Here is a 21,199-nt window from a genome sequence, read left to right as displayed (position 1 = left end):
CTGGTGGGCGCACAGCGAGGGGCTGGTGGGCGCAGAGCGAGGGGCTGGCGGGCAGATAATGTCCACTTGAGAAAAAAGAGAACCCTACCATGTAGACAAATTTTGCCATTTCCACTTAAGAGATTGGTTAAGTAGAACAGGAGGACAAGACAAGTGTTGAATGTGACACTCCAGTCCCTGCAAAGACATACCAAAGAGACAGTTGCCCACACCTAACGAATCCAAGCCCCCATTCTTCATGGGGATGTCTGGATTGCTAGCTGTTTCTAACAGAGCAATGTCACCCCACCATCCATTTAGCAAGTCTCAGGTTGGAGATGATTTTTCCCAGAACTTGTGGTCCATTCACCACAAAATTCTATTAAGAATTAGAGACCATACATCAAAGTGGAATATTAAAGCACTTCAGGGATCAATAGAACTCACATTTTTATACTGACTTTATGCTATTTAATCCCAGAAGGCCAACATAGCTCTCTCTGTCCCTGTCCAGTAACAGTGTTGCCATATTCAACTTGGGAGTCTTGGAAGGAACTGATTGCTAGAGCTAGGCAGAGGTTAAAGTTCACCACAAACTGACAGAGCGAGATTGCCCAGTTACCCAGTGCAGTAAGAGACCGACCAGACAATCAAAAGGAAAGTATCAGATGGACAAAGGCTATCTCAAGGGAACCTCCTGCCCCACAGACCATGTGTATAGAAAGACCAAAGAGTGCCCAGGAAAGCACCAGCAAGTGAGGGGCCACTTAGTGGTGGTTAGAGATAGAGATAGTTTCCTGCACTGACAGGAGGGCTTTTGCTGGGCAGTTTCCATCCTGAATCCCAGCAGTCTTTCTTGCCAACTGTTGTATTGTATTGGCCAGAAACCACACGGTCAGTGGATATCTTCCATTTATTAAAAGTGGGAAATAGTGACTGGAAACTGGGGTTAGTGCAAAGGAGTAAAGACAGTTATCAGTTACACAACACAAGAGAAAAGAACCTTGGCTGTTAGGAGAGTTCAGACAGTAAGTGACTCCAGACTAATCAGCATAGTAGTGAATAGACAGCAAGTCAGACTCTGCTAGGTGATGTCGCCTGGAGCCAGTGGAAGATGTCCTGCAAGTCCCAGGTTTCAGCACCAGAAATGAGGAAAATCTCAACAAAGAGTAAATTAAATTTACTTACGGCTACATGTAAAGCTAGATGATGATTGTTACTGAATGGTAGCACATTAAATGCATCCCAAACATATATTATGCACTGATCTGCAATCTAGTGGGATCTATTACTCTGATGTGGACTGTTCTCTGATCTGGTGGAATTTATTACTCTGACATGGACTGATGCCCAATCCATTGGGTTGTTTTACTGCATGATACACACTGCCTCCAAACTGACTGGATTCTTTTGCTTGATCCACAATGTACCTCCTGTTGTCTCCCCTGTACTCCTGAAGGTGCTGATTTTTGCTGGGGTACAGTTCTATGGGCACCAAAGCTCACCAGAATCTCGACCAAGCGACCACTCATAGGAACATAGGACATAGGAACATACGAAGATAGGAACAGGAGTAGGCCATTCAGCCCCTCGAGCCTGTCCCGTCATTCAATGAGATCATGGCTGATCCGCAGCCTAACTCCTTTGGCCCATATCCCTGAATATCTTTGCTTAACAAAAATCTATCTATCTCAGATTTAAAATTAACAACTGTTCTAGCTGCAACTGCTGTTTGTGGGAGAGAGTTCCAAACCTCTACCACCATTTGCGTGAAGAAGTGCTTCCTAACATCTCTCCTGAACGGTCTGGTCCTAATTTTTAGACTATGCCCCCTAGTTTTAGAATCTCCAACCAGTGGAAATAGTTTATCTTTATCTAGCCTGTCTTTTCCTGTTAATATCTTGAAGACTTCGATCAGACCACCCCTTAACCTTCTAAATTCTAGCGAAAACAGGCCTAATTTCTGTAATCTCTCCTCGTAACTTAACCCCTGTAGTCCAGGTATCATTCTTGTAAACCTACGTTGCACTCCCTCCAAGGCCAATATATCCTTCCTAAGGTGTGGTGCCCAGAACTGCTCACAGTACTCCAAGTGGGGTCTAACCAGGGTTTTGTACAGCTGCAGCATAACCTCTGTGTCTTTATACTCCAATCCTCTAGATATAAAGGCTAGCATTCCATTAGCCTTTTTGATTATTTTCTGCACTTGCTCGTGGCATTTTAAAGATCTATGCACCTGGACCCCCAAGTCTCTTTGGACATCCACTGTACTTAACCTCTTCCCTTTTAGAAAGTACCCTGCTCTATCCGTTTTTGGTCCAAAATGGATATCCTCACACTTGCCCACACTGAAATCCATCTGCCACAGTTTTGCCCACTCACCTCGTCTGTCAATATCTCTTTGCAATTTTATGCTATCATCTAGACTGTCTACAATGCCACCTAACTTTGTATCATCAGCAAATTTGGATATATGACTTACTATGCCATCATCCAAGTTGTTCATGAATAATGTGAATAATTGAGGCCCCAACACAGATCCCTGTGGGACACCACTAGTTACATCCTGCCAATCGGAGTACTTACCCATTATCCCCACTCTCTGTCGCCTACCACTCAACCAACTTCCTAACCACGTCAATAATTTGCCTTCAACTCCATGGGCTTCTACCTTAGTTAACAGTCTCTTATGTGGGACTTTATCAAATGCCTTCTGGAAGTCCATATAAATAACATCCATAGACATTCCCCTGTCCACTACCTTAGTCACCTCTTCAAAAAATTCAATGAGATTTGTCAGGCATGACCTTCCTGTCATGAATCCACACTGGCTGTCCCTGATTAACTGAAATTTTTCTAGGTGTTCAGTCACCCTATCCTTGATTATAGACTCCAGCAACTTCCCCACCACAGATGTCAGGCTAACTGGTCGGTACTTTCCTTGGTTCCCCCTTTCACCCTTCTTAAAAAGTGGAGTGACATGTGCAACTTTCCAATCCAGAGGGTCCACTCCTGAATCTAGGGAACTCTGAAAGACTATAGTTAGGGCATCTACAATGTGCTCCCCTACTTCTTTTAACACCCTCGGATGGAAACCGTCAGGTCCTGGGGATTTCTCGCTCTTTAGTTCCATTAATTTCCCTGTTACTGATGATCTACTTATGTTAATTGTATTAAGTCCCTGTTCCCTATCGGCTATTAATTTGTTCGGGACTTCCGGCAAGTTATCCTCCTTTTTAACTGTAAATACTGAGGCACTCTTCATGTGCCAAGTTACTGAATGTCAACATGCTATTCAACCACAAGATGATACAAGTCAGACCCAACATTTCCCCATGTGGCATTCAGCAGGACAGCAGGACAGTGGATAACAATAAAGAGCTGGAGTCCAAGCTGATTTGAACTCACTGTGGCTGTGATTGCTGAGTCCCAGTGGAGTCACTCATCACAGAAATGGAGATCCTTGCATTTCAATGCTTTAGCCTTAGACCAACTATTCTTAAATGAATATATCTTCTACGCTGGTACCTGAAACTCTCCTGCTCCTAGCTTCAATTAAAGCTTGGCATGTGTTAATGAGCAACTGGAAAATGTGGCTAACATTAGAATGATATATTTATAAATTGTAACTTTAAGGAGTTGAATTACAGAGCAAGTAACTGACTAGTTGAGTATATCTAGGCAGGAAATTACCCATTAGTCAGCAGGGTTAGTGTATAGTAAAGGGTTAGATCATGACAGACAGACTACTAGCACCAAGACATAGCCATAGTATGAATCTGAATGTCTCCACTACATAGAACAGTTCAAAATGGCAACATTGCAACATGTTTTACCGAAGCTCACCTTGTAAAACTGCCAGCTCTCGCATTCTCAACAGTGCTGGAATGTGTTCCAGGTCTAACCCTAATCTCCAGTTCAGGATGAATATTTACAGAATCCCATCAGTCTTGTACTTTGCGTCACTCTCATTGTGTGGAGCAACACAGTGTTGAATTACAGAGAATCAACTGCAGATAAATAATAATTAGTGCCTGGAGCAGAGGTGTGCCCTTTGTTCTGTTTGAGAACATTAATCAAGATGGTGTAGTTTGTCAAAACAGGAATTGCCATATACAATCCTCTGATTGGTCTGGACTTGATATAGCTGCCACCACTATGAGGGGTACAATGTGAGCATTGCGCACATTGGGAGTTACCACCTCCCAACCCACCCTAGACTGTGTACCAGCTACACCACTCCTTCCCCCTGGCCTATGTACCAGCCCCACTGCTCCCTCAACTGGGCTGCGTGCTGACCGGCATCTGCATTGCTCCCTGTCCAGGTGGCATTCTCTCCTCCAATGTAGTCTCTTACCTCTTTTTTGCGATTTTTTAACATGCTCTGGAACTTTGACAGCTCCTTTTCCTGGTCGGCTTTGATTCTCTTTGCCTCATCTCGCAAGCGGGTGGTGTGGTCCTGTTCAAGGCGCTCGATCGTCTGTTTCTGCTGCCGCTCCAAGTTCTCAATCTCCTGGTCATACTGACGCTTCTTACTCTGATAGTGAAACAGGAAAATCCCAGATAATCTTGTTTCAAATGGTATTTAATAACAAACAATTCCATCTCAAAATGGTCACTTTTCCTTGATATTTTATTTCTAGATTTAAAACTAAAAACTGAATTCAAATTCTCAAACTGCCACAGTAGGATTTGAACCCACATTCTCTGGATTATTAGTCCCGTAACATCACTACAGTACTGTACCCAGCTTTAATTGATACTTCGCTTCACCCAGGTCGTGATGAGAACTAAACATTCTGGCTTAGAGCTTGTTTTTTTTAAAGCAAGTGTCAGTAAAAGCAAAACAAACAGGCAAAGAATCAGTGATTGAGGAGGTTCCAGCATTAGAGGGAGGGACAGAAAATCAGTGATTGAGGAGGTTCCAACATTAGAGGGAGGGACAGAAAATCAGTGATTGAGGAGGTTCCAGCATTAGAGGGAGGGACAGAAAATCAGTGATAGAGGAGGTTCCAACATTAGAGGGAGGGACAGAGAATCAGTGATAGAGGAGGTTCCAACATTAGAGGGAGGGACAGAAAATCAGTGATAGAGGAGGTTCCAACATTAGAGGGAGGGACAGAAAATCAGTGATAGAGGAGGTTCCAACATTACAGGGAGGGACAGAGAATCAGTGATTGAGGAGGTTCCAGCATTAGAGGGAGGGACAGAAAATCAGTGATAGAGGAGGTTCCAACATTAGAGGGAGGGACAGAAAATCAGTGATAGAGGAGGTTCCAACATTAGAGGGAGGGACAGAGAATCAGTGATTGAGGAGGTTCCAGCATTAGAGGGAGGGACAGAAAATCAGTGATAGAGGAGGTTCCAACATTAGAGGGAGGGACAGAGAATCAGTGATAGAGGAGGTTCCAACATTAGAGGGAGGGACAGAGAATCAGTGATAGAGGAGGTTCCAACATTAGAGGGAGGGACAGAGAATCAGTGATTGAGGAGGTTCCAGCATTAGAGGGAGGGACAGAAAATCAGTGATAGAGGAGGTTTCAACATTAGAGGGAGGGACAGAGAATCAGTGATAGAGGAGGTTCCAGCATTAGAGGGAGGGACAGAGAATCAGTGATAGAGGAGGTTCCAGCATTAGAGGGAGGGACAGAGAATCAGTGATAGAGGAGGTTCCAGCATTAATACGGTAGTATTGCCAGTATTACCAAAGAGCTGCAATCTGTTTATGTTGAGCTAACAAATTACATGGGTAATACTACAATATTTGGGAGTGTTACAGATGGTTCAATTGTTGAAAGTAATTGAAGAGAAAAGGTCCAGACAGCACAGGGTGGTGTGTAGAATTAGCAGAGTCATAATGGGGAGCTTTAACTATCAGAGATAGATTGGGGAACACAACTGTAGAACTTCAAACAGTCAGGAATTTATAGAATGCATTCTAGTCATATTTTATGAGTCAAAAGAAAGCTGCAATGCTGGATTTTGGGTAATGAACAAAGACAACAAATGAAGGGAGGAGAACAATTAGAGACAATCAGAAAATAATCAGCTTTAACAATACAATAAAAAAGGAAAAAGTAATCAGAATCAAGATTGGTTGATTGGAGAACACACTAGGGAGGGACAAAAGATTGAGCCTGAATAATTGAGGAGTATGGTGAAATTGTGGAAGATATTTAAGCATTGGATTGGCCCAGCACAGAGCATGTCGTTCCAGTGAAGGATGAAGAGACTGACTGGTGGGTGGCAGTCAAATGAGGCTGAAACAGGATATTGAAGAAGCAGACAACAAAACTAAAGACAAGGTACATAAATGAGGGCTGTGAGAAATCCCATAATATACAAACAGAAAGAATGGATGACTTGCATTTATATAGAGCCTTTCACAACCTCAGGACATCTCAAACCACTTTATAGCCAAGGAAGTACTCTTTTGAAGTTGTCATGTAAGAAACACGGCAGCCAATTTGTGCACATCAGCTCCCACAAGCAGCAATGCGATAATGACCAGATTAATATTTTTTAAGTGATGTTGATTGAGAGATAAATATTGGCCAGGATACCAGAGGTAACTTCCCTGCTCTTCCTTGAAATAGTTGCCACAGGATCTTTTACTTTCACCAGAGAGGAAAGACGGGTCGTTAGCTTAATGTCACATCTGAAGAACGACACCTCCACCAATGCAACACTCTCTCAGTACCAAGGATATGTACCAACATGTTGCACCACGGACATTTGACAAAATTATTGACTCAGCCATAGACAGGAGGGCAACTAATCTGTATATAGCCAATCTAATGCCATCAAAACACAATCCAATTTAAAACACATTTCTCCCAATAAATAAAGTAACTATTGTCATGGTCCTGTGTTTTTTTTCTCTCCTCAGGAAATACGCCTTTAAGGTTGCAAAAAGATCAGTGCGTCTTTAAGGTAGACAGTTCTAGAGGCTCAGTGAGCCAGAGTGCATTCTGGTTGCCAAGCAACAGCCAAAGAGAGAGAGAGAGAGGACACGAGATTCAATGTTGCAGTTTTGACTTTAAAATTAGCTAAGCAGCAGTCAGTTGAGAGCTCTGAGACAGTTTAAACAGAAGGGAAAAGAGCTGTGTTATTTCTCTCAAAATTCTACAGTTTCAAGCCAAATTAATTCCATAAAAAGTAAGAAAAAGCTTTTTCTTCCACAACAAATTACTGATATCTGCTGTGTTCATCGCTGAAAAAAAGAGTTTAATACTACAACAGCCGAACTGCTGAACCCCTATCTTTGGAAGGACCTTTCTTTTTTTCATTGTACCTTGGAAGACTGCAAGTGAACTTTGACTGTGTTGTATTGGAAGACTATTTGTCAGGATCGTAATTTGCAAAGACTTTATTTTTTTCTATTTTTTCGGTCAGCTAATTTAAACCCGAGTATATGTATGTGAATGCGGAAGATAGATTTTTAAATAAGAAGTTATAAGGTCTTTAGATATTGGTTTATCTTAGTAGTGTTTAGGATTTTAGTTTTTTAAAAAATAAATAGTTAATTTGTTGCTATCTAAAGATACCGGGTTTGGTTCGCTTCATTCGGGGTTACTAGATTGTTCAATTTGGCTGCTTTTTCCGATTTGGAAAGCTGAAAGAAATATGCTGCGACCTGAATTGACAGTACTTTGCTCCCACTGCAATCAGAATCATATATTTTGATTGGGGGCTTTGTCTTGAGCGGTCGTAACGCTATGCATACAAACATCAATGGAGAGCAGCACAACTGTATTAGCTAGCTAGCAAGCAAGGAAAATAGTATGCAGTGCCACTGTGAATTACGTTTGTAATTACTTTTGCTGATAGGTTATTTTAAAACACAAGGTTAAAGGCCTGAAGCAGGGGTGTCCAACATTTTCACTTGGGGGCCACATTACAATTTTTGTCTTAACATAGGGGCTTGGTGAAACAATTTTGGAAAGATAAAGACATTAAAAATTTATCTTACTATTAATCAAAACAACAAAGGTGCAGTTTTGTGAAGAAGCTTTAAATGAGAAGAATAATTTATTGCCTTACTTTCTGGTCACTATGTTGGACACTGATTTAGTGAGCTATCTGGCATTGTTTTGCTTGCACCAGTAGTCAATGTTTGCCTGCACACTTGTTGTAGAGTTGTGGAGTATTCTGGATAGACCTCCATCTGTCAGGAGTGATCGCGCTCTCCCACCTCTCTCTCTCTGTCTCTCTCCCCCTCCCTCTTTGTGTCCCTGTATCTGTTTCCCCCTCTCTGCGTTGTTCCCCTCGCTCTCTGCCCCCTTCCTCTCTGTCCTCTCTCTCTCTGCCCCCTCTCCCTCTCTCTGCCTCCCTCTTTCTCCTTCCCTGCCTCCTCTCTCTCCCTCTCTTTTTGTCCATCCCCTCACTCTGTACCTTCCTCTCTCCCTCTGTCCCCCTCTCTTTCTTTGTCCCCCCTCTCTTCCTCTCTCTCTCTGTCCCCTCCTCTCTCTCCGTTCCCCCCACTCTCTGTCCCCCTCCTCTCTTTCTCTGACCCCCTCTTTCTCTCCCCCTCTCTCTTCCTCTCTGACAGTTGCAGAGAGCAGGAACGCTCAGCTTTGTGGTTGGTCAGTTTTTTTTTAAATGCAGCCGTCAGTTTCACAGTGAACAGGTGGTCTTCGGTGGGCTTTAAAAAAAAAAATCGGAACCGAATGGAAAACCCAAATCTGTCCTGAGTTCAGACATGCTGTTCCCGCTCTAAGGATCTGTCAACTGTGAAACTGACAGCTGAGATTTTTTTAAAAAGTCGGACTGGTCTGAGGGAAGAATCCAATGGGAAATTTCCCTGAAATTACCAATTATGGACCTCAAAATTTTTACCACGGACACTATACCCCCTCTCTCCCTCTGTCACCCCCTATCTTCCTCTCTCTCTGTCCCCCCCTCCTCTCTCTGTTCCCCCCATTCTCTGTCTCCCCCTCCCCACCCCCCTTCCTCTCTGACAGTTTCCGACCCCTGTTCAGTACTGCACTGGAGTGTCAGCCTAGATTTCTGTGCTCAAGTCCCTGGACAAAAAAGTGAGAGGGAAGAGGAGCTAACAGGGCGTGGCCTTCCTGCATAAGAAATTAATAATAGAAAATAGAGGTCATAACAGAAAAGGGAAAATACAGTTTGGGAGATGGGTAACAGGCAGAGAGCAAAGGGTTGCATTAATCGATGTTTCTCAGACTGACAGGTAGTGGCTCGTGGGCTACCCATGGAGCAGTCTTGGGATTACTGCAGTTCTCCATATATAATCTGGATTTAAGACATAAAGGGGCGGATATCAAAGTTTCTGAAAGGAAGATTGCAAAAGACCACAGCGGGACAGCTAATTAATATAGATTTACAGCTGGGAAGATCAGCAGGTAAGAGGCAGATGTCTTTCAATACAGAAAGATGTGAGGAAATACATTTTTAGGAATAATGAATTAAAAAAAGTCAGTTTCTCAACATTGTAAAGGAGCAAAAGGTTCAAGGTGTCAGATAAAATTTGCATTGACAGGGATTAAAAACAACAGCCAAAAGATGGTCACTCTATATAAAACAATAGTGAGCCCACAACAGGAACACTATGTTGTTTTGGTCTCCTCATTATAGATGGAGAGATACAGCGCTGAAACAGGCCCTTCGGCCCACCGAGTCTGTGCCGACCATCAACCACCCATTTATACTAATCCTACATTAATCCCATATTCCCTACCATATCCCCACCTTCCCTCAATTCTCCTACCACCTACCTATACTAGGGGCAATTTACAATGGCCAATTTACCTATCAACCTGCATGTCTTTGGCTATGGGAGGAAACCAGAGCACCCGGCAGAAACCCACATGGTCACAGGGAGAACTTGCAAACTCCACACAGGCAGTACCCGGAACTGAACCCGGGTCGCTGGAGCTGTGAGGCCACAGTGCTAACCACTGCACCACTGTGCCAGATACAAGAGCTCAGGAGAAAGTACCATGCACATTTACCAGGATGATACCAGGGATGAGAGGTTGGAATCATGGAGAAAGGCTGGTCCAACTAGGATTATGTTCTCTCAAAGTGAGACGACAGAGGAGGATTTGATAAAGGTGTTCAAAAGGAATAGGCAAAGCAAACATGTATAGACTATTTCTGTTAGTAAGTAAGTGGCAACGATCTTGAAAATGGGCACTAGATAAGGTGGGGGGGGGGGGGGGGGAGCGGATTAGAAGAAACTTTTTCCACAAAATGTTATCCTGATGTGGAATGCTTTATGACAAATAGTGATCAATGCTAGATGAATTATAGCAGTTGAAATAAACCGCGTTTAGCACAGGTGGAAGGGGACGAAGTTTCTGTGTTTCTACAATTGGCATTGTCCTACCCATTTTCTCACTGCAGACAGGAACGTTCTCCCCTGCTCCTGATATTCCCTTCACAAACAGATGGACCCACCCATATTTCCCATACAAAAGGCTTCTCCCCTGCATTCCCCTGACAAATGGGATAGCCATGCCTGCTACAATAAACTGCAGAAATTCTCAGCAGGTCTGGCAGCCTTGTCTTGGAGAGAAACAGAGTTAACATTTAAGGTCAATGATCTTTCTTCAGAGCTGAAAAAAAGTTAGAGATGTGACAGGTTTTAAGAAAGTACAGGGAAAGCGGGGGGGGGGGGGGGAGGGGGGGCGGGGGAGAACAAAAGGGAAGATCTGTGATAGGAGGGAGGGCAGGAGAGTTTAAATGACAAAAGGGATTCTGGTGCAAGGCGAAAGGGGCAAGTAAAGAAACAAAAGATGGATCTAGAGCTGCTGCCATCCAAAAAAACTGGGAACAGAGGGTATGATCTAGAGTTGTTGAACTCAATGCTGAGTCTGGAAGGCTGTAAAGTACCTAATTGTAAGATGAGATGATGTTCCCCAAACTTATGTTCAGCTTTATTGGAACAGAGTAGGAGACCAAGAACAGAGTGGGAGTGGGTGTTAATTGTATATTGTTAATTATATATACATATATTGCACAAAACAAGCTTCAATGTCATTTGCATGCCTGACACCAGAATCCCGAAGCAGCTGTTTAACTCAGAACTTGGTCACGGCAGGAGACTCCCAGGAGGACAGTGGAAACACTTTGGAGATATCCTCAAAAGCATCCCTGAAGAGACTGGACATCCCCTGGCTCGTGACCATCCTAGATGGAGAAAGCTCATTTGGAAAGGCATCATACATCTTGAGGGACTTCGTCTACAACATGCGGAGGCGAAATCAAGACATAGAAGGGAGCGCACAAACTTCCAAGCTACTCATTTAACTTACTTTTCAAGCATCACCTGCCCTTCATGTGGCAGATTTTACAGATCATGCATTGGACTTATCAGCCATCTCAGAACCCAGTGAACTGGAATGGAAGCAAGTCATCTTCGATCTCAAGGAACTGCCTATGAAGTATATTAATTGTGTTTAATTGTATTCAGATGGTGGGCATTAACTGGGTATTCATTTGTGCTCCTATAAATAGACACAGACTGAAGCTATAGTTGTTGGGTTTGGAAGTGCATGCTTGTAATGTGTAACTCTGTAAATAAATAAATGCTTTTAAAAGTGTGCAAACATTGGCTCCAGTTCTATCCTTCACCAAATAGCTTTCTAGAATATAACAGTGGGGCGGAGAATTAAAGCTACGTTTGTTATGCTGCTAGTATGCTTTATTAGGAGGCCCTCATTGATCACATGACCTGCAGATTGCTAGACTCACCATCATTTCCTGCTCAAAGCGGCGGAAGGTCTGTTCACGCTGCTGCTGCAGCTTGTTGCTGAGCTGTTGCTGTGTGCGCTGTTCCTCCTTCTGAAGCAGCCGCAGCTCACGCAACTCCTGGCGTCTGCACAGAGGGAGCAGAGACTCAGCAAGGAGGCACTGTGACATTCATAGAGGCTATTCTTTCAACAGAGATAGAAACAAAAACTACAAATCCTGGAAATCAGAAGTAAAAACACTGCAGGTCCATCTTGCTTCATTGCTAATATCTGGTTTTATTTATTTATTTATTTAGAGATACAGCACTGAAACAGGCCCTTCGGCCCACCGAGTCTGTGCCGACCAAGAACCACCCATTTATACTAACCCTACAGTAATCCCATATTCCCAACCACCTACCTACACTAGGGGCAATTTACAATGGCCAATTTACCTATCACCTGCAAGTCTTTGGCTGTGGGAGGAAACCGGAGCACCCGGCGAAAACCCACGCGGTCACAGGGAGAACTTGCAAACTCCGCACAGGCAGTACCCAGAATTGAACCCGGGTCTTTGGAGCTGTGAGGCTGCGGTGCTAACCACTGCATCACTGTACAATTCAGTTAACAAACCTATTAACAGGATTTGAATCTCAGCAGACATGAATATGCTGATTGTCTCAGGTCAATCCGTCGAGCTCCATACTCATATTTCTATTTAGATATTGTATTTGCCTAATCAATTATAATAATTAAATGCAATGTATTCAGTTCATCTCAAACATGACTACAAAAGAATTAATAGGTAAAAAGGGAGCGTTTGCTTTAGCTCAGTATTTTCCAAGCAAGCCCTGGTATGTAAAACTGAGTAATCTGTTTTTGTTTCCTGTGTATGAGCTCTGTGCATACATTATGCTTCAAATCAAAATGCCAGTTCTGAAACTAGTGACATAGCATAAAAACAGGCAGCATTTGCTGTTTAGAGACAGAAGCCTTTCCAACAAGTATCAGAAGCTTCCTTTTTATATCTGAGGATATTCTTACTAGGGGTAACAAGCCAATTGCAGATCTTTTTGCCGTATTTATGTTGAATGTGTTGCACTTTCAGTATTATTATAACTTTTCCTACTTCACGTTTCTATTTAATTATAAATACATTAGTTGAAGTTTAAAAATTCCAGTCTGAATTTAATATCCATTATAAACATGACATTGCATTTATGTAAAGAAGTCACCATAATTCAAACTAATTCCCTGTACATGAAACACTGAAACCTTTGGGAGCGAGATGATAAGGTGCTCTTTAAACACAGGTCTTTCCTTAATCTAGGAAGTAAATTTCTGGAAGTAAGGAAATAAATTATTAATCTTCACCGGTCTGCAAGGCCAGATTACCGGAGGTGCAAGATTGGCGGGAAAGGCTTGTTTATGGGAGACACTGTGCAATACTTGGAATTTAAATGCTACCATAGATATAATTTCATGTTGGATGCTCAATGAGGGATAAACCTGATCTAAGATTAGAAATTCATCAAAAAGTTATTTACCACAACACAAAATTCAACATGTTATAAAACTGTCATTATTATTAGCACTAAGTAAAAATGAGCAGAGATCAGTCTCTTACCTTAGGTATCTCATTTCTTCATTGTTTTTGTCATTATCTGTAACAATTTTTGATGTCGTCACTTTTACCTCCACACCATCTACCATAAACTTGCGAGTTTTCTTCAGTGTCTTTTTCTGCTGCCTCATTTCCTGATAAATTACCACAAATACAGAAACAAATGAGTAAGTGAAACACACTGGTACCATCCGTCTGTCTGCTCCAGCCCTGGTACCGTCCGTCTGTCTGTGCCAGCTCTGGTACCATCTGTCTGCCACTCCAGCCCTGGTACTGTCCCTCTGCTGCGCCAGCCCCAGTACCGTCCGTCTGTCTGCTCCATCCCTGGTACCATCCCTTTACTGCTCCAGCCCTGGTACTGTCCGTCAGCTGCTCCAGCCCCGGTACCACCTGTCTGCCACTCCAGCCCTGGTACTGTCCGTCAGCTGCTCCAGCCCTGGTACTGTCCATTGTCTGCTCCAGCCCCAGTACCATCCGTCTGTCTGCTCCAGCCCCGGTACCATCTCTTTGCTGCTCCAGCCCTGGTACTGTCCGTCAGCTGCTCCAGCCCCGGTACCACCTGTCTGCCACTCCAGCCCTGGTACTGTCCGTTGTCTGCTCCAGCCCCAGTACCATCCGTCTGTCTGCTCCAGCCCCGGTACCATCCCTTTGCTGCTCCAGCCCTGGTACTGTCCGTCAGCTGCTCCAGCCCTGGTACTATCCATCAGCTGCTCCAGCCCTGGTACTGTCCGTCTGTCTGCTCCAGCCCTGGTACCGTCCGTCTGCTGCGCCAGCTCTGGTACCATTTGTCTGACAACTCCAGCCCTAGTACTGTCTGTCTGTTACTTCAGCCCCGGTACCGTCCGTTAGAGGTATGCAAAGAAAACTCGATGCGAGCCCGAATTCTGGATCCGGAAGTCTGACCCGACCCAGACACAAACCCGACACTTGTCGTCGGGACCCGTCGGGGTCAGGTCAGGTGGCAGGCCTTTACATCAGAAAGTGGGTAAAGGCCTGCTAACCGACCTGACCCCGACGGGATCCGATGAAATGTCGGGTTCGGGTCGGGTCGGGCTTCCGGGTCCAGCATTCGGAGTTGGGTTGGGTTTCCTTTGCACACCTCTACCGTCCATCTGTCTTCTCCAGCCCCGGTACTGTCCCTCTCTCTTCCAGCCCTGGTATCTTCTGTCCATCTGCTTCAGCCTGTTACCGTCCGTCTGCTCCTCCAGCCCCGGTACCTTCTGTCTGTCTGTTCCAGCCTAGTACTGTTCATGGCACCAGCCCCAATACCGTCCACAGCACCAACCCCAGTACCGTCTGACTTTTGCCAGAGTTCCCCTACTGTCCGTCTGCTGCTCAAGTCCCCGTATAATGACCGTCTACAGTGCCATTCCCGTAAACTGACCATCTACGGTGCCAGTCCCTGTATACTGACCGTCTATGGCGCCAGTCCCATACTGACCATCCAGTCGCCAATCCTGTAGGCTGACCGTCTATGGCGTCAGTCCCCGTATACTGACCATCTATGGCGTCAGTCCCCGTATGCTGACCGTCTATGGCGCCAGTCCCCGTATACTGACCATCTATGGCGCCAGTCCCCACACTGACCATCTACGGTGCTAGTTTCCGTACTGACCATCTACTGCGCCAGTTCCTGTGCTGGCCATCTATGGCGCCAGTACAATATTGCTCCATGTTCACAGCTTTCACACTGACCAGGACCACACCCATTTCTTGCCATCGAAACCCTGCCCACTGGAAAGCGAGTATCTGCTCATGGTATTAGTCATGCACTGATTGGTTTGTTGGACAGGTTATCTCTATATAAGGATCATCAAATCATCAGCAAAATACTAAATAAACTAATAATACCCATCACATAAGCAAATAATCCTGATCGCATCAACAATAATTTGCATTTATATAGCACCGCATAAATATAGGAAAATTAACCCTAGGTGCTTACTTACCTGTCCTGTAGTGATGTCGTAAGAGGCAGGTCTGGCAGAATAATGTTACCTGCCTCAAGCCCCACCACCTCCACTTCACTTGCTCCCCATGCAAAGTGCACCTGCATTATGCAGATTTACCTGGGTATCAGGGTAAGATCCTGGTGGAAGTGGGGCCCTCAATGCTGGTTTTTTTTTGTGACAATCGATTGCAGAGTGATGAAAGGCACAGGTACCCACCTACGTTATGCAAATGAACAGCGACACTCACATCCCGTGAAAGAATTTTTATAAATGTCCCCATGATGTGGGGTTGGGGCTGATTCAGGGCCAGGCAGATGGCTCATGTGGAAAAGAACACAGCACAGTCTTGATGTGCTGAATGGCCTGTGTCTCAGTACAAGCAGCAAGGGTGCAATGTTTTGATCCCTTGGGCAGTAAAGATGCAATCTGGATCACAGGGTATGCGGGGTCCATTTCTGGCAACGATTAGTGACATATGACTCGAAAGACTCGCTGGTGCAAATACAAAACTGCAATACATACATTCACCGCACTTTGAGTAAAGCTGCTGGGTCATAAGGTTGTGGGTTTGAGCCCCACATCAGGACTAGATTGCACAGTCTGTGGCGACACTCCAATGCAATACTAATTGTGAAGTTTGTGGTTTGCATGAGAATTTAGACTGAGGTCCCATCTGCCTTTGCAGCTAAATGTTATATCTGTAAATGGGAAACGGTAGGGTTGGTATTCTGAAAATATGAGATTAAATGGCTAAAGGTGCTGCTTCAACCAAACCAATCAAAAATTTTAATAGAGGCCCATCACCTCCTTCTCAAAAGTAACTAGTGATCACCGATTAATAACAGCCATGCCCATGAGCTGAAAATTAATATTTAAAAAAGCTAAAATAAAAGCAAAATACTGCAGATGCTGGAAATCCGAAATAAAAACAAGAAATACTGGATATACTCCACAGGTCTGGCAGCATCTGTGGAGAAAGAAGCAGAGTTAACGTTTCAGGTCTGTGACCTTTCATGATGAAGGGCCACTGACCTGAAACGTTAACTCTGTTTCTCTCTACACAGATGCTGCCAGACCTGCTGAGTATTTCCAGCATTTCTTGTTTTTATTTTAAAAAAGCTATTTGTGTTTCTTGTTCCTGAATTTGAGTTACCTGGAGCGATATAGATCCGGTCTCCTTGTTGCGGGACAGGAAGCTGGATATGGACAGGCTTAGGTCGATGCTGCTGTTGTCTGCCATTGACCCGCTCCCAGAATCTGCATCTCTCTCCTTCTCTTTACCCATGCTCTTAGATTGAGTGGCAGGCTCCACATTTTCCTTCATCTCCTCTGCGGTGACACTGATTTCAGGAATCATCTCCAGTCTTGTGTTCCCATGACTCTCACTCTCGGCTTCCTTCACTTTGTAAGGCACGACACCTCGAGTCTCATTTAACTCTCCACTTGCCATTACCCCTGCTGGAGAAGGGTTAGTTTCAGGGTGTGCCTTGGCTTCACCCTCTGTCTCTGAAGTGTCCTCTGCTTTTACACCACTCTCAGTTATAATTTCTACCTCAGGAACTCCTCCGCCTTCCACTGATGGTGTAGTGGAGGTCACTTTGAGATTATCGGCTTGCTCCTCCTGCTTTGCTTCTTCATTAGGAAGTGCTGGAGTGTTTACAGTTGGCTCTGCCACCTCCTGCTCTCTTTCCTCAGCACTCATGTCCAGTGCTAATTCAGTTACACCCTCTTTCGGTTTCACACTGATCTGCTGTATTACGGTGGAAGCTTCTACACCTTTCTCTGGCTCCGTTACAACCAAGGCTTCAGTTAATTCAGTGCTGGCTGCTTGGTTCTCTCTCTCAGCCTCTGCTTGGTTCTCTCGCTCAACCTCTGCTTGGTTCGCTCGCTCAGCCTTTGCTTCATTTGGTTCTGCAACTGCCACTTTCACTTCCTCTACAGTTGGATTTTCTTTTTTTACTTCTGGCTCTTTCTCTTTTTCCTTTTCAGGTTCTGTAACATGCTCGTGTACCTCACCTTCCTTCTGAGGTACTTCAGTGCTATCCTCAGCTCCTGGGGTCTCTGCACTCAGCTCCGCTGCCTCAGGGCTCTCCTCAGATAGTGCAGGTTTCCCAGTCTCAGTATACAGGTTCTCGGTACCTCCTTGCACCTCTTCATTACTGGTGTCAGAAGCATTGTTCTCCATCAGCCTGTCACTCTCAGGCTTCTCCCCTTCACTGGTACCAATCCCCTCATCCGACAGCTTGTCACTGACCTTGTCTGCGTTTTCCTCTGCAGGCTCGGTCTCCATTTTCTCAGACACAGATTCAAGGATTGAGGGAGACTGGGAGAGTTTCTCATCCTCTGAGCTTGCGGTGCTGATATCTGATGGGGCACGTTTATGTCCTGGTAAAGCCTAGAGGAAAGCAGCAGAAAAATCTTTTGTTGCATAATTCCATAATTATACAGGTGCAGTGAATTTATTTCAGTTCTACTCGTAGCTAGTTCTAGCCATGAAACAAAGACAGTCCAACACTGAGTCCACATCAGAACATAAAGATTACACACACAGGACTGCCATTCATACACACAAAACACATTACAGTAGCCAGGCACAGAGCAACATTAGCAAGGGTTAGTTGCTCACTATTTCAACTAGTAGATGGAGTTGGAGGAAACAGAAGGAGAGAAGGATGTCCCTGGATGGGTAAAGGAATCAAGTGGAGTTTCTAGTTACTAGCATTAGCAGTCTGACTACTGAAGAATAGCAACAGCATAAGAAAATTCAGGGTTGAGGAAAGGCCGTTCAGCCCATCAAAAGGTTGTCCACAGTGCATTAGCTTTTTCATTGTGACGCCTAATTAATGAAGGAATGAAAAACCTTTCTTTTAGTATCATGGTGTCTTCAGGAGAAGGTGAACCTCCCAGTTCCCATGATAAATAGGACTGAGGAAGGTCATTTGGCTCATCCAACTCACTGTCTTGAAAGAGCATACTGTACCCCTTTCTTTCATTCATTCATGGAATGTGGGCATCTGGAAAGATCTGGACAACATTCAGGCTTGGGCCGATAAGTGGCAAATAACATTCACGCCACACAAGTGCTAGGCAATGATAACTCCAACAAGAGTGAAACTAACCATCTTTCCTTGACATTCAACGGCATTACCATTAGTTTTCCTATATTCCTCTTCGAAACCATTCCATGTGCCTATTACTCTTTGTATGAAGAAGGATTTCCTGATATCAGTCCCACTGGGGTTCAGCAACCATTTAATAATTTACCCAAGTGACCGTTTGAACCGGAATAGTGAGCATCCACAAACTTTTCACCCACGGAGAGATTCACGGCCAGGGCCACTCCGGCACTTCCTTCACATCCACTGGATAGTGACTATCACAGTGAGTCGTTGCCAATCCAGCCCTTCCCCCACAATTATTTATTACAAATCACAGAATTGTTACAGCGCAGAAGGAGGCTATTTGTCCCATCGTGTCTGCACCAGCTCTCCGAATGCCACTTTTCCGCCTTCGCTCCATAACCCTGCACATTCTTCCTTTTCATATAACTGTCTAAGTCCCTTTTGAATGCTTCAACTGAACCTGCCTCCACCACACTCTCAGGCAGTGCATTCCAGACCTTAACCACATGCTGCGTGAAAAGGTTTTTTCTCATTTCGCTTTTGTTTCTTTTACCAATCACTTGAAATCTGTGCCCTCTTGTTCTCGATCCTTTCATGACTGGGAACAGTTTCTCCCTATCTACTCTGTCCAGACCCCTCATGATTTTGAATACCTCTATCAAATCTCCTCTCAGCCTTCTCTTCTCCAAGGAAAACAGTCCTAACTTCTCCAATCTATCTTCATAACTGAAGTTCCTCATCCCTGGGACCATTCTCATGAATCTTTTCTGCACCCTCTCTAATGCCTTCAAATCCTTCCGAAAGCACAGTGCCCAGAACTGGACACAATACTCCAGCTGAGGCTGAACTAGTATCTTATACAAGTTCAACATAACTTCCTTGCTCTTGTACTCTATGCCTCTATTAATAAAGCCCAGGATACTGTACGCTTTATTAACTGCGCTCTTAACCTATCCTGCCACCTTCAATAACTTATGCACATATACACCCAGGTCTCTCTGCTGTTGCACCCCCTTTAGAATTTACCCTTTATTCTATATACTCTCTCCATGTTCTTCCTACCAAAATGAATCACTTCACATTGTTCCACATTGAATTTCATCTGCCACCTGTCCACCCATGCCATCAACTTGTCTATGTCCTTTTGAAGTTCCACATGATCCTCCTCACATTTCACAATGCTTCCAAGTTTTGTATCATCCACAAACTTTGAAATTGTGCCCTGTACACCAAGGTCTAGGCCATTAATATACATCAGGAAAAGCAAGGATCCCAACACTGATTCCTGGGGAACTCCACTACAAACCTTCCTCCAACCTGAAAAACATCCATGAATCACTACTCTTTGTTTCCTGTCACTCAGCCAATTCTATATCCATGTTGCTTCTGTCCCGTTTATTCCATGAGCTATAACTTCATTCACAGGTCTTTTTGCAGCACTGTATTAAATGCTGTTTGGAAGTCCATGTACACCACATCAACAGCATTTCCCTCATCAACCCTCTCTGTTACCTCTTCAAAAACTCCAGCAAGTCAAACATGATTTTCCCTTAAGAAATCCATGCTGTATTTCTTTAATTAACCCACATTTGTCCACGTGACTATTAATTTTGTCCTGTATTATTCTTTCTAGAATTTTCCCCACCACTGAAGTTAAACTGACTGGCCTGCAGTTGCTGGGCTTACCTTTACACCCTTTTTTGAACAAGGGTGTAACGCCCGCAATTCTCCAGTCCTCTGGAACCAACCCCGAGTCTAAGGAAGACTGAAATACATACTTACTGAGTACATGAGCAGACACCACACAGCAGCTGGTGCAATTCAACATTCCAACCACTTTCTGGATCTACACAGACACAACCACAGTTTGTCACTGTGCTCCATGGCTTGGTGCAAATCTGTTGTTTAAATGTATCACACCAGGACCTGCCTGGTTCCCTCGACCCAGATCAAGGTGTTTCACTCAATGACCTGATGTGTGGATGGGTTTCAGAGTTGGCAAGATGATGAACTCCAACCTACGGACCCAAAGCTGTGAAGCAACAAACTAACCACTAACCATCTTACCAGACAAACTCCTGATCATTGGACACGACTGTGCTGGAGAGACATATCTTATACTCACTGCTGCATTTTCAGAATCCTCCTCCTCTTCATCCTCCTTGCTCTCCTCAATCTCTTCTGTTACCTCTGCCTTTGCTTCTGCAATCAGCTCCCTCACTGGCTTACTGCTGTTAACACTCACCACAAATGGGTGCTAAAAAGAAAGAGATGTAGATTAAGGAACAAACACTCAGACACACGCAGATTGTAAGAGGTTTTGAGTATATAAACAGATTGTAAAAGCTTTTACCAAGTATATAGAAAGAAGACTAGTTAAAATAACTGTCGGTCCCTTACTGACAGAAAGAGGAGACATTATTATGGGGAATGAGGAAATGGCAGAGACATTGAACAAATATTTTGTGTCTTCACAGAAGATACAAATTATATACCAGAAATAGAGATAGGGCTAGTAAGAGTGAGAAACATAAGGTAATTAACATAAAAGAAAAACTTTTGGAGAAACTTAAATCTAAAAAACTAAAATCTGACAAATCCCCAGGACCTGATGGCCTACATCCAAGGTAGCTACAGAGATAGTGGATGCGGTGGTTATGATTTTCCAAAATTCACTGGATTCTAGAACAGCTCCAGCGGATTGGAAATTAGCAAATGTAACACTGCTTTTCAAGAAAGGAGGGAGGGAGAAAATAGGGAACTACAGGCCAGTTAGCCTGACGTCAGCAGTTGGGAAAGTGATGGAATCTATTATTAAGGAAGTCT

At 44.1% G+C, this 21,199-nt stretch overlaps 1 protein-coding gene across 2 annotated transcripts in view; it reads right to left on the bottom strand.

The window, feature by feature from the left end:
• Nucleotides 1-21,199, bottom strand: part of slka (STE20-like kinase a) — a 227,974-nt gene that overhangs the window by 57,066 nt on the left and 149,709 nt on the right. For both annotated transcript variants that reach the window (XM_068053221.1, XM_068053222.1), the window contains exons 8-12: nucleotides 20,499-20,630; nucleotides 16,405-17,646; nucleotides 13,303-13,433; nucleotides 11,698-11,821; nucleotides 4,337-4,516 (exon numbers count right to left, since the gene is read on the bottom strand). In XM_068053221.1, coding sequence (XP_067909322.1) covers nucleotides 4,337-4,516; nucleotides 11,698-11,821; nucleotides 13,303-13,433; nucleotides 16,405-17,646; nucleotides 20,499-20,630 — 1,809 coding nt within the window. The remainder of the gene's footprint in view (nucleotides 1-4,336; nucleotides 4,517-11,697; nucleotides 11,822-13,302; nucleotides 13,434-16,404; nucleotides 17,647-20,498; nucleotides 20,631-21,199) is intronic.

The sequence above is a fragment of the Heterodontus francisci genome, chromosome 20 (genome assembly GCF_036365525.1).
Source record: "Heterodontus francisci isolate sHetFra1 chromosome 20, sHetFra1.hap1, whole genome shotgun sequence".
NCBI lineage: Eukaryota > Metazoa > Chordata > Chondrichthyes > Heterodontiformes > Heterodontidae > Heterodontus > Heterodontus francisci.
Note: the sequence above shows the minus strand (reverse complement) of the source record. Positions and strands in the feature narration are given on the sequence as shown.